Raw genomic sequence first — 13,702 nt, 5'->3', positions numbered from 1 at the left:
ATCCAATTACCAGGTAGCACAACAATAGCATTAAAATGTATGTAAATAAAAATTTTATAGGTTTTATTTGTCTCTATATATACATATAGAGATAGAGATATATAGGTATATAGGCCTCCAAGCTTGTCCCTGATCAGTTCAGCTCTTGTCTTACACCTTGAAAGAACCAAAGGGTACATGGCTACTAAGCTGCTTGAGTTATTGTGGAGGGATCTCCCTGTCCCCATTTAACCACAGACATTCAGAGGTTCTTTCAAAAAAAGCCTTGATTGGAGATTCAAGTGGCTGGTCATCCACTCCTAGGAACACAGCAGGAGCAATATGACCAGAAGACCTTTCCTTAGCCTACTACCATTTGTCACCTCTTCTTGGGCATGGGACAGTGTCCTCTTTTACAGTTGTTTCTGTCACTCTCCCCTGGGACCCACCCCCTTCCTGAATCAGAACACTGGAATCCTTAATTGCTTATCTTTAGCCAGCACATGGAGACAGAACAACAGGGGCGAGGTGGGCAGGGGGAAGCCCTGAGCTAGGAGAGTTGTCATGGCAGGTGATCCCAGGGTGAATCTGTTGATGTAGGCTTGACCTATGTCACCTTTGAACTACTCTCCTGAAATGCTGTATACTTCCACAGGCCTGTGGCTCTTCTAGCCTCTACCAAGCTCATCCTCTTTCTTTTCGCTTCCTCTTCTCTATTATCTCCTTCCTTAGACCCTATACTTTCATTATCCCCTTCCCAGTGCTCCACCTTGTAATTATTCTTCACCCATAATCTCTGTCTCTTGCCTTTGCTTTTGTCCACACTTTACAGCTTAATCTATTATCCAAGTATTACCACAACTAACTTTACAATAAATAATTCCAAGAGCATACTGCTGTCTTTATTAGTTATTTCCAATATCCAAAGGGACAACATCTTTGGACAAATCAATTTGCTCAGCCATTGGGGGAAACTCCTTTGACTACTGGAGTGCAAATTTTCTTCTTATAGCTGACTTGTGTCTGATTGGAACCTTGATGAGTAAGGAGCCTTTATGGTTTCACAGCTAATTGAAAGCATCAACTTATCAAGTTTTAAATAACCAATTTTTCCCTGCTTAATGATATAGAACTCTGCAGTCTTAATCAGGTACCTATATAACCCTTGAGCAGATTCCAAGAAAATTTGTGAGGGACATTTTGCTCTGTCTCCAAGCAAACCTATGATTAATCTCGATTCAGGGCAGGTCAGCCTTTCAATTTTTATCTGCATCTCATTTTTTTACATATAATATCAACCTGACTGATTTCTCATGTACTCTCTAAAGTATATGAATCGACAAGATAAAATAGCAGTACTTCAATGGTTCGAGGCTCACCAACTCTAGAGAAAAACAGACCTAGAAACTCCTGTTTGAGACATCTGCAAGCTTCCTGTGGCTCTTGGTTTTCTTGGTCTTCTATTTTTTTCAAATGCACCATGAGTTTTAAAAATTAATTTTACATTCACATTCATTTATAAACTATAAACATGTGTTAATTAAATGTTTATTCTAAACCATATGTAAAATAGAAAATATTAGAGAATAAGAAAAATAAATAAAAATAGAAGCTCTGTTATTTACTTATGATGCAACGGATATTTTTGTGTACCTTTAGGGTTCTACATTCCACACTGAAGACCCCAGCTCCCATGTACAAAGAAAAGCAGAGGAAAAAAGTGCTGGCCTTAGCTTAACCTGGAACAGACGACCTTGTCAACCCCAGCCCCATCTTTCATACCTTTACTTTCTTTAATTGTCCAGTTGTTTTTACCCAGAGGATGTTTACGGCTTCTGTTCTATGCTACCTACTCTTCAAACTTTATTTATATAAAATAAAATACAAGTTAATCAGTGGAGAATTGCTTGGGAGGAGGAGATAAAAAAGGTTTAAAATGTACCTTCACATTTGGGTCATTAAGAAAGGAGTGCACTCTTAGGAAGAGAGTAGCTCTAGAGAGAGAGAAATGTTAAAAGACTTCACTTAGTTTATCTACACATGTTGGAGGAACAAAAACCTTTCTTCCCCCCTCTCTGTATAAGATGATAACCATTTTTCAGGAATGCAGAGGCAATGTCCTCCTACCATAAGCAGTGACCACCAGGGGTAAGGGTGTAGGCACAAAGCACTGTTCATTGTCTATAGAGAATTTAAAAGCAATAATAAGTTCCTGTAAAAGTCAACTCAATTTTTATTATTACCATACACTGGCAATTCTAAATAATGTTGATGGTAAAACACTCTTCCCCCAAAACACTGATCCAAACAATTGCTGTGATTACTGTTGAGTTTTGATAATGATATGTAAACTTCAAATTAGCAAATTTTAACACTTATTTTAAAGAGTCATATTCTACATGGAAGTTAATTCAGAGAACTCCTCTTGTATAGTGAGGCCCCACATACTCAGTCTTAGCTATATGCCTTCATTTTTAAATTAGTTCTTAACAGTTCAGAAATGTCCAGGTTTACAATTGTGTCACTGATCCCTATGCTAGTACATATTTCTTCAATTAAACAGTAGATTCCAAATAAGCAGTGACAACCCAGTGCTTATAAAGACAAATTAGCAGAACTTGAATTACATCAATTTGGTCATTCAATATTATTATGAGGAGTTTAGTTGTGCTTCAAAATATAAATTCAAAGATTGTGCAAACTGAGAGGTATAATATTTTTTTGGTGAGTACAAATTTTAGTTCACGCAAAAATATTAGACTAGATGTAAACAATATATTTAAAATTCACATTCATTCTTTTAATAGTTATTTTTGTTTTAAAACCAGATAATGACTAAAAAAGTAATGATTATTATTGATCATTACATAATAATGACTGAAAATAATTTTGTTATGACAGAGGTGTTAGACGTGGTCCCCTCTGGGTGTCCAATGCACTAGGCATGCCACTGACTGCAAGTGTTACCCAGAAGTGCTACTCAGGCTCCGTTTAATCTAAGAATACTCTTCTGTAATCCTGTTCTCTTCTCTTTCCCTGCCATTCTCAGCAAACTCACCAGTTGATGCCATTGAATTCATATTTGCAAACCAATGTCCTGGTCATCTACTTTCTTAACCTGAGCCCTAAACTTTTTTCTTATCTTCTTTTTTTAGATTATCTATGTTACTATATCAATCTGTGTGTACAGATTACTCTCAGACTTATGTCTTTGACTCTGACCTTTCCCCTGAACCCCAACCTTGTTTACCAATTGCCTATGCCACAGCTCTGTCTGGATGTCTAACAGGCATATTAAATTTATCATCATCATCAATATTCTGGTGATAGCTACTATTTCCAGGAATCCCCATTTCAGTGAATGGCATCATTTTTCAGCAAGTTGTTCAGAATAACCTTCATCTTTCAATGTTCTCTTTCCCTTGTACCCCACACCTAATCCACCAGTGAGCTCTAAAGAGGCTCAACCTTCTATATCTAACCCAAATACATCCAATTCTCACTCCTTCCCTGACTACCTCTGAGACCTGGAACTCTGCAAACACTTCCTGCCTCATCTCCTTGTTTACCTGTTTTCCCTCCAGTCTCTTTCCCACAACAGGGGCCTTAGTAAGCTTTACAAAACATAAATCATCTTGTGTTATTCTCCTGAACAAAACACTCCAATAATTATCTGTCAAATTTACAGTGAAGTCCAAAGCCCTTATGTTGATTTAACAAGATTTAATGACTTGGCCCTGGTTGTATTTTTTATTTTTACCTCTTTTCTAACTTTTCTTTCCCTTATTCACTTCACTCACTCTGATCACACTGTCTTTGTAGCTATTCCTTCAACACACCAACCATCTCCTTGCCTTAAGCTCTCTTTTAAAAATATATATTTTTATTGATTTCAGAGAGGAATGGAGAGGGAGAGAGAAACTCAGTGGTGAGAGAGTATCATCTATTGGCTGCCTCTTGTACAGCCCCCACAGGGGATGAGCCTGCATCCTGGGCATGTGCCTTGACCGAGAATCCAGCTGTGACCTCCTGGTTTGTAGGCCGACGCTCAACCACTGAGCTATGCTGTCTGGGGTCCCTGCCTTGGGCTCTTTACACCTGTTTGCCTCTTAGCCTGAAGCATTTGCCCCAGCTCTTCCTCTGTCTCACTGCACGCACACCTTTCCAGGTCATTGCTCACAGGTTACCTTTTCTGAGATGCCGTCCCAGAGCACACTGCATATGAGCAACAGTACAGAGGCACACTCAATTGTCTTGCCTGATTTCTTTTTCTTCTGAGAATTTTTAAATATATGACATATTATATATTTATCTCCCACATTACAATGTAGTCTCAAGAGCACAAGGACTTTGCCTGCTCAGGATCTCCGCTGACAATGTGATACCTGCCACCTTGTGACCATGATGAGACAAGATCAAAGACAAAAAGCCAATAAACTCAGACTGGTGGAGAAAAGGGGGAAAAGATCAGGTTGGTCATGACCCTGTGGAGTCTCCAAAAGAGCCTTGGAATCAAGAACCATTCTCTGGTTAAGTAAACAGTACACTTCCTTGTTTGTACAATACCGGTCATCAGATTTTCTACTTTCCAACAGATGGGATTAGCCAGGGACAATAAAATGATGTCTTAACAGGTGATGAGTAGAGCCCTCACTCAGCAGACCATAAACTAACCTTTTCCTGATTAAAAAAATAAAACAACAAGTGGCCTGTAATCCAGGGCAGTCAACAGAAAATCCATGTGTCAGCCTTATCAGATTGCCAAGAAGAAAAGAGAGAGAACAGGAAAGCCAAATAATTCCCCTTGGCACTAGAGATGCAGAACAAAGACAGCCAATGTTTACCAAGGACAAACTAAAGTTCATCACTGTTGTGTGCACTCCCCAATTGGCTGCGTCTCTGAAAATGTACTACGGAATGTGTTTGCATGTGTGCACGTGCTTGTGTGTTAAGCGGTACCCAGGTATAAAACATCCTTGCCTGAAAGATGTTTTGCAGACCTTTTCTGAGCTTTTTGGTGAGTGAGTCCTCTCTGCAGCCACCTTCCCTGCTTCTCCAAACTACTTAGAGAGATCCAAACTCCATCCGGACATTTCTCCACGTTCTCTTCTCCCTTCCTTCCCAGCCACACTGGGGCTCAGAGATCTTAGCTTTGTTCCAATCTTTCCTCCCAGCTCCAGGATACCACCTTTCCACAAAATGAAGCCTAACCGTTGCAGCCTTCTCATCCCCATCCTCCTCCTCCTGCTGATGAGCCCAGGGAGCACACAGCAGTCCTTAGACTCCATTGTGGATGAAAAGATAAAGGAAGCTCTCCAAGGTTTGGGTAATTGACTAGAAACGGGGGAAATGGGTCAATAGCCCCTGATCATGCCTGATCATGCCTCTTGCTCCTACACCCTACCTTCTCTGCTATCCCATCCCTGAAACCCAATCTCTAATCACTCCACTCAAGCCCAAGATTCCTCCCCAGGGCTTTCTCACTCCCCCATCTCCTTTTGGACTCTTGGCTAAAAGTTCAGGTTTCCTTGATATAATGAGATTGATGGTGATGATGATGAGGGGGAGGAGGAGGAGGATAGTAATAATTTATGAACTCTCATTGTGAATGAGGTATGATGAAAAGCTTTACACAGATTACTTCAGTTAATTTTCACTTTCTGAGGTAAGTACAACTATTACTTTCATTTGAAAAATGAGAAAACTAAACATTAAAACTAGTTAGTTGCCTATTCATGGACATAGGGACATATCTGAGGAAGAAGAAGATTTATGAGGGCATTATGGGAAACAGAGCATAGGCAATATCCCTTCTTCTCTCCTACTCAGAGTGCAATCCACCTGCCCCAACAAGGATCTCATGTACCAGTGTCACCAACTCCGGCAAACTGTCCTCCTGCCCTTCAGGTGAGTAATTCCATGAGGAGGGATGGGGGGTAAGATGCCCTGTGCTCTCCCCTGTCCATCCCCAGCTGAGTAATGACTCCTGGATCCCAGAGATCGCTTACCCATTCTCATTTCCCTTAAGGAAGCTACTGAAGGATCTTGGGTTTCTGCCTCTTCCCTCCCCACCTTCCTTTCATGACCTGATATATGAGCCCTTCCTCCTAATTGTCCTGTTATAGTCCTATCCCCTACCAAGTCCCCTGCCATTATTTTCCTTTTTCAATCTATTGCCCTGTTTCAATGGGTAGAGGTGAATTTATCATAAATGTGAAGGAACAGAAGTGCCTAGGCCCCTCACTTTTACAGATCTCCTCCATGGCCATATACCTAAATTTGTTATTTTATTAAAAAGGACTTTCACAATGGAATTAACTTTAGACCCCCACAAAACCTAGATCTATTTCCACTCATCGCCGCCTTCCCTCTGAAATTCGTCATACATATTTTTGATGTTATCACACTGGCTTAGGACTCCTCTAGCCTCTCAAAATCTCAGGGTTCTGACCTCCATGTCTCATGTGCCCATGCAGGGACTTTTGTCACCGGCTGTGCTTGTGGTTATGGCTGTGGTTCCTGGGATATCCGAAGGGAAACCACGTGTCACTGCCAGTGCAGTGTGGTCGACTGGACCACTGCCCGCTGCTGCCAACTGATCTGAGGAGGAGGAGGAGGAGGAGGAGGAGAACTCCATTGTGTGACCATGACTGCAATGAAACCAGGACCCCACACAGGAAACATGACTCAATGTCTCCCTTTCATTTGTTATAACCCTGCTTCTTGGCTAATAAAGGCAATTTTTGCATCTATCTGTGTATACATATATAAATTTAAATTTATCTTTATTGTTGAAATTATTGCAGATGTCCCCTTTGTGTTTTTTTCCCCATTGACCCCCTCCACCCTGCACCACCCCTCCCAGGCCTTCACCACACTGTCTGTGTCCATAGGCAATGCAAATATGCATATAAGTTCCCCAGTTAATCTCTCCCCACCCATCCTCGCCTTCCCTCTGAAATTCATCATGTATATTTTGATGTTACCACTTCTGTCTTAGGACTCCTTTAGCCAGAAAATGTTTCTAGCATCCCAATTACTCCATCTTAGCAAGAATTAGGAAAAATATGAGGGAAATGGGGTCAGCTGAGATGGACATTCCAGTTCTTTTATTATTTAACAAAAGGGTAATGACTTTGTGCCAGGCATTTTGCTTGGTAGTAGAGATACAAAGAAAGAAAATAATATATGTTCCTTTGTGGACCTCACCAACTAGCATGGTGGGCTCCAAACTAGGTGCCGGCTGACTTTCCAAGATGAAAGCTGGTAAAGGCAGTTTTACAATAACCAATTTCTAGATTTTTTTTTATTTGTATATGTACTGTTTCCTAAATTTTGTGCCAAGCTCTCCTTTGATCAAGGTGATAAATTTGCCATTGTGTTTCTCCACCATAACAAAATGAAAACAAGCCCTTACCTGTCACCAAACCTTCCATGATTCATTGCCCTGGGTTATAAAAATCTGTTGAATGTCAAAAAATGATTCAAAATATGGTACCAATGTTGAGTGATTCAGTGACTGGATGACAAGTCTTTTACAAGTTAGGAAGCTTCCAGGTTTTTACTCAATATTGGAGGAGGACATAATCCAGTTATCAGTGGATAGGCCACCAAAAAATAACTTTTAATATTAAGTTGCTGTGTGATTTTTAACTAATAATTCAAAAGGAAGTCAAAAAAATTGAACAACATTACTATAATAAAATTTCTCCTTCCTACATACTTAATTATGAAGTAGTCTCAAAGCTTATAACTATAAGAAGAAGAAAATAGGAATACAAACTTTATTTCTCTCTAGGATTATTTATTCATGGGTATGTAAAATACTTGGGGAAAAAGTAACCTCATCTCACTCATTTAAGAAATACATTTACAAAAGATGCCATTTATGTTTATCAATTACTTCTCAGATTTTCTTATGTTTTGTTCAGTTGTGTATTACTAACCATTGCAATAATTAAAATGGACTCCTATTTATGGCAGCTAGAGTGAGTTTTAAAAAATATAAACCAAATTATGTCACTTTCCTGTCAAAAGTACACTTCTAATGACTTCTCATTACACATAGAATAAAATTCCAAGTATTTATCATGACCAAGAAAACCCTACATCTAGCCACTGGTTATGTCTTTGACCTCATTTCTGATCTTTGCTCACTTCGTTCTGCCCACACTTGTGTTCTTTGTGTTTCTGTAAGTTAGAATCACTCTCCTACCTCAGGGCCTTTCCACTCAGTGTTCCCCACATAGTTACATGGTTCTCCACATACAAGGTCAAGTCTTGGTATTTTTCAGAGAAGCCTTCCCATCATGCTTTATCTCTTGCCCTCCCACCTTTTTTAAATGCTTCTCAATCCTAATGTCATAATATGTATTTATCTGTCAATCCTTCCTTGGGACATGTGATCCATGAAATGAAACCTTATTTAATTTGCTTGTCATTGAATACTAAAATAGTGCATGGCACATGGAAGTGCTGTAATGAATAATGAATGGGTCTACTACTAAGTTCAACTTCAAGTCGGAGTCCATTTTCCCTCTTGCTTTCTATTCTTTTTCCTTTTCCTCAACCCTGGTCACTGAAGGACAGACATTGTTTTAACTGGTCCCTGGGCTTCATTCTAGAGGTGCTTATAGGAGAACTAGCTGTACATCAGAGGACACCTCTTTGAAAGAAAAGCCAAAGAGAGATGATGGAGGCTAAAGAGGTTGGTAACTGTAGACACAGAAGTCAGATTTTGTAGCTCTGGCTGAAATAGTTCATTGTCCAGTCAGTGGCCAATTTTCCCTTTGTCTGTGTTAACAATATCCTGATATTACTTTAGGGTGGTCATGTGCCCAGTGCTAAATGCTAAATTACTGTTTAAGCCAATAATCAAGCTCTTGCTCCTCTTGGGGTGGAGTTGTGGCATGGGACCAAAATCAGGCCAAGAAGACAGAGAAAAACTCTGGACCTCCTGAATAAAAACCAGAGTTTCAAAATTATCCATAACCCTTGTTGCTTTGAATGTTGGTGTGAGGATGTGAGTCTGGAGTTGTCACCATGGAGTTAGTTTATCATTTTGTGGCTTTTGAGAAAAAATTATAAAGATTGTGAAGTAGAAAAGCGGGGGAGGGGGGGTGGGGAGTCTGAGGCTATAATAACATCACTCAGCCACTGAACAAAGTCTAGAGCAGCCTTGGGCAAACTACGGCCTGTGGGCCAGATCCGGCTGTTCTATCCGGTTCTCTTGCTCTCCCCTCCGCTCCTTTACTTTGAATTTATATTAGTTCACACAAACACTCCATCCATGCTTTTGTTCCGGCCCTCCGGTCCAGTTTAAGAACCCATTGTGGCCCTCGAGTCAAAAAGTTTGCCCACCCCTGGTCTAGAGTCATTGAACCTCATTTCTTCATAAGTCACTAATAAATATTTGTATTTATTCATTTTACAAATATTTATTGAGTTCTCCTGGGTGACAGGCTTTGGGATATAGTAGAAGCTAAAATGGACAAGGATTACTGCCTTTATTGAGCTTCTATTCTAATTTTAATCCTTTAGCAATAGGGATTTTTGTTACTCTCCCTTGGCAGAATTAGACAAGGGCAATGTAGTGGTATCTGAGCAGATGACAACTAGGGCTCTTAGACCACACCTTTTCTACCTCTTCCTGTTGAAGGAATGAACAAAGGTCTATAATGGGAGATGTCATTAAACTTGACAATTCCTGGCAGGGTGGCTGCCAGCTTGTGGGGCTGTCAAGAAGAGAGGGGAGGGGAAATGGAGAAAGGCAGAAAGACTTCCCTAAGGCAGAGAACCAGAACAAAGGCAGCTGGTATCTCTCCAGACACACACTGGAGATTGTTTTAGGCTCTTTCTGAAGGTTTTACCCTCCCCAACTACCTTAGACCTCAAGCACTGCCAGCGTTTGTTGGTGAAGATAAGGGAATGCCCTCGATAGGACACAAGAGTGTAAAACATCCCTGCCCTCCAAACCTCAGAAGCCCTTTCCCAAACCTGGCTGGGTGAGTGTGATGCATAGCTCTCTTCCCTGATACCCTGCTTCTTGAGAGTGCTGCAGAGATGCAAGCGGCCTTGGCCCTGATGCTTCCCTTCCCCTGCTCCCAAGGGCACCTATTTCTACTTTCCCCTTCTCCTCCTCTCACCTATGGACCCAGGATTTGTTTTCCATCTTCTGTCCATATTTTCTTTCATCACAGGTTGCTCATCTTCTCATTGCCCTTCTCTAACTAATGATCTCAGGGGATGCTCAATGCTCCTTAAATTTTGCTATGAATGAAAACATAAGAACATCTCTCAGTGAACTAGGTGGCTGTATGGGGGGAGGTGGCAGAAAGGGGGGAAGTGATGCTCAATTCTGCTACTAGAGTCCAGTCCATTTGCCACTTCATTTCCAGATGGCAATCTCCAACTGAAAGACTCATCTCAAAGCCCCTGCCCTCTCCATCCTTTCTGGAGCTTAGAGCTGCTGGTGATGCAGAGGTGAAGACTACATCTAATATTCTTGATCACGTGCTGTATGCGAGGCACTGTTAGGTGTTCTCTTATTATTTTCTTAACTCCTCAATACAGCGCTATGAGGTAAGCACTGCTATTTCCATTTTACAAAAGAGGAAACTGAGGCTTAGGAAAGTTACATAATTTTGCCAACAGCACATGCTATTAAGTGACTTGTTCGTGGACACAGTGACTCCTTTGTATGAGCATAAAGGTGATATGGGATTTGTGAAAAGGGTCTGGCCAGGTTAGCCTTATTTTAGCTTTTTGTCTTGCCCACAGAGTGTAAGCACTCAGGCTGTACAAAATAGCCCTCCTGTACCAGCATCTCTAATGAAGTTAATTGGTCATCCTGCCCCTCAGGTTAAGTAGTTATATGAGGATAAAGGTGCTTGCTCACTCCACACCCATTCTCATGCTCCTGGGCTCAAGGTACCAGCAGATTGTCCCCAACTTCAGGACTCTAATGTCATGGGGTTGAGTTACAACTCCAATATCAATAATTTTCTTCCATCATTTTCTCCCAAGTTGCTGCTTAAGAATCTGAGGTTTCTTTCTACTCCCTCCCCACTTCCTTAATCTCACCCACCCACCCTTTTCTTTCCTCCAATTCCTTGCCATGTTATCTACCTCCTACTCCATGTCCTCTGTCTCCCTCTCCCAATCTAACCCCACACTGTTTCTGCCCCATCAGAAGGGAGGAGACAAAGGGTAATTAACAGAAGGCTTCTCTCAACATCTAAGGGCTGTGGTTTTCTGTCCCTACCCCATGTCATGCTGGGATGTCCGGGTGGCTACGCCTGTGGGTCCTGGGATGTACAGGCGGAAACCACATGCCATTGCAGTACAGTACTGTAGGGTGGACCACTGCCCACTCCTGCCATTGCATCTAAGTAAAGGAGGCCAAGATCTCAGACTGGGGACTCTGAAGGCAATAAAACCAGGAAACCTCTACTCGTTCTCATTCAAATTATGACTTCTCAATTCAAGTTCTCTCTATGTGTGACACCCCTGCTTCCCACATAATAAAGATAATCTTTGCTTATAGTTTTGGTGTTTCTAGCCCCTGGCCCAGGCCTTTTCTCTCTATAGGAGATCTTCCTGCCCCACGTGCTCCAATGTGTGCTGAGAAGGGGAAGCTATGGCGAGGATCAGAAGAACTGAAATCAACATCCCACCTCTACCACCATCATCTCATTCTTCAACAAACATTGAGTCACACTGTTCTAGGCTCTCTTCTTGGCACTAGAGGTCAAAAAGACATGACTATTGGTTTGACTGGGGAGCTGGACCCAGGCAACTGGAGGCTCCCCACTTCCTCTCCTGTGTTTAGAATATGTTCTGCTAGCCTTTCCTGTGCTGGAAGCTGTCCAAGGATACAACCTTGAGACAGTAATGGGTGATGAAACTAGATACATGACTAAATCCTGTTAGGCTTCCTGTGTATATTACTGTCCCCAGTTAAATCCTCTATATAAACTTTGAAAATTTGGCAGGTGGACACGGAAATCTACTAGTCTTGCAGTCACCTAAGATAAACCTCATAAGTAAGTTTCCTTGTTTAGTGGCCTGTCAATCTGGAGTGATCTGCCTTTTCTTGGTTTCTCCCTGTCCTCTCAGTTAGGGGGTCTGGATTCAGATTACACCCAGGAAGTTTCTGAGAAGGTTGAAACCCAGCACACACACACACACACACACACACACACACACACACACGAGTGCTCACCATCTAGAACATTCCTTAGATATCAAGGATCTCTGCTCGGGAGCAACCTTGGTGGTCTAGTGATACCTTCCTGATTACTACACACTGTTTTAAAATATAGGTTTTATTATTTAGTTAAGGCCAGCATATCAGGAGATGGCTGCCATTGAAAAGATAGTTTGAGATCCAGGAAAAAGGGACATGCCACACTATTGGGCAGGAGGGTGGCACACAGGGGAGTCAGGAGGCAGATTGAGGGGGGCAGGCAAGAGGCCCCCTCCATGTGGTTTCCATGAGAAGGAATGGATAAGGCAGGGTAAGAAGCTTTAGGATCAACTAGTTTACACCATTTCAGCAAGCTCTGGGGCATAGGGGATGTCCTCCTTGTCTGGTATCTGGCTTTGTGGTGATGAGGGCAAATGGATAGTGGCCCAGAGTGTGAGACCCCAACAAAGGAGGTGGGTAAGGTTATGGGCTCTGGACTAGCTGCTTTGCATATGAAATGCATCCTCACAGTCTAGTTGTTGGCTATCTCTAGAAATTTGCTAACCTGAGGAAGGGCAGGCCCTCTAGGGTCAGCAGAGCCCCAAGATGTCAAAGCATCAGAAATTAAAAGGTATGGTGAATCCACTCACTTTTTACAGGTGGTCGGTTTTACTGTCCCTTCCTCCAGGAAAGGAACCTGGAACTTAATTCCTCATTAGACTACTATGAGGCTCCAGGCTGAGAATTCATATAAGTATTCCAAGTATGCTAGAATCTCTCTGTCACAAGCTCCACAGATCCTGTGAGCAGAGCTCAATGCTTAAGTCTGGTTCATTGTCAAGGTTAGACTGACTGTGCTCACTTCACCGTGCAGTTCTCCTTTCAAGGGATTTGAGTGATTTGTTCAAAAGTTAGTTACAGACCTGGAACTGGATCCTATGCTGATATCAAAATATAACTCCTGAGTTGCATTATCCTGTTGTAAGTGCTGTGAAACACCTAGAAAAAACAAAACACAGAAAAGTCTTCTGTCTTTGAAGAAGCCAAGTCAAAGAGAAAGTAGCAGGTGCCAAAGGCAGGTGACAATTCTTCCTGTAGCTTTCCGGTGTCTCCAGAGCCAGCCCCTGCGTGCAGGCCCTCTCTAGAGAATCGTGAGCCAAGAGTCAGACATCAACTGACAATGTTCATGGCTTCCCCAAACCATAGGAAGAAATCTTCATTCTACTGTCTCTAGGATCCAGCATAAATGAACCTGCTTCTGACTCTAACATGAATGACCGTTCAGCCCCTACACCTGGAAATCTGCAATCATTTGTCCCAGGCTAACCAGTTCCCAATGCCTCCAGTAAGGAAAATAAATCATGTACTGTTATGGAATCATATAGCCTTAGCACCCAGGATTTTTAGACAGTTTTCTTCAATTCTACATCAAGCACTTAATACTAAAGTAAAATACTCTTAGTTTCTGAATATATGAATACAAAGAAAAAGATAAAAATGTAACCAACATCCAATGTTCCCATTCTCTTCCTGTGG

General features: G+C 41.7%; 1 protein-coding gene across 1 annotated transcript; it reads left to right on the top strand.

Annotated features, from left to right (window-relative positions):
- Nucleotides 1-5,178: 5,178 nt before the first annotated feature.
- RETNLB (resistin like beta) lies at nucleotides 5,179-6,583 on the top strand (the record flags this gene model as incomplete). The annotated part of the gene is made up of 3 exons (XM_080654675.1): nucleotides 5,179-5,305; nucleotides 5,809-5,886; nucleotides 6,456-6,583. 3 exons carry the CDS (start codon nucleotides 5,179-5,181, stop codon nucleotides 6,581-6,583), a joined length of 333 nt encoding a protein of 110 aa, XP_080510801.1.
- Nucleotides 6,584-13,702: the final 7,119 nt, after the last annotated feature.

The sequence above is a fragment of the Plecotus auritus genome (assembly GCF_963455305.1).
Source record: "Plecotus auritus genome assembly, chromosome: 2".
Lineage (NCBI taxonomy): Eukaryota > Metazoa > Chordata > Mammalia > Chiroptera > Vespertilionidae > Plecotus > Plecotus auritus.
Note: the sequence above shows the minus strand (reverse complement) of the source record. Positions and strands in the feature narration are given on the sequence as shown.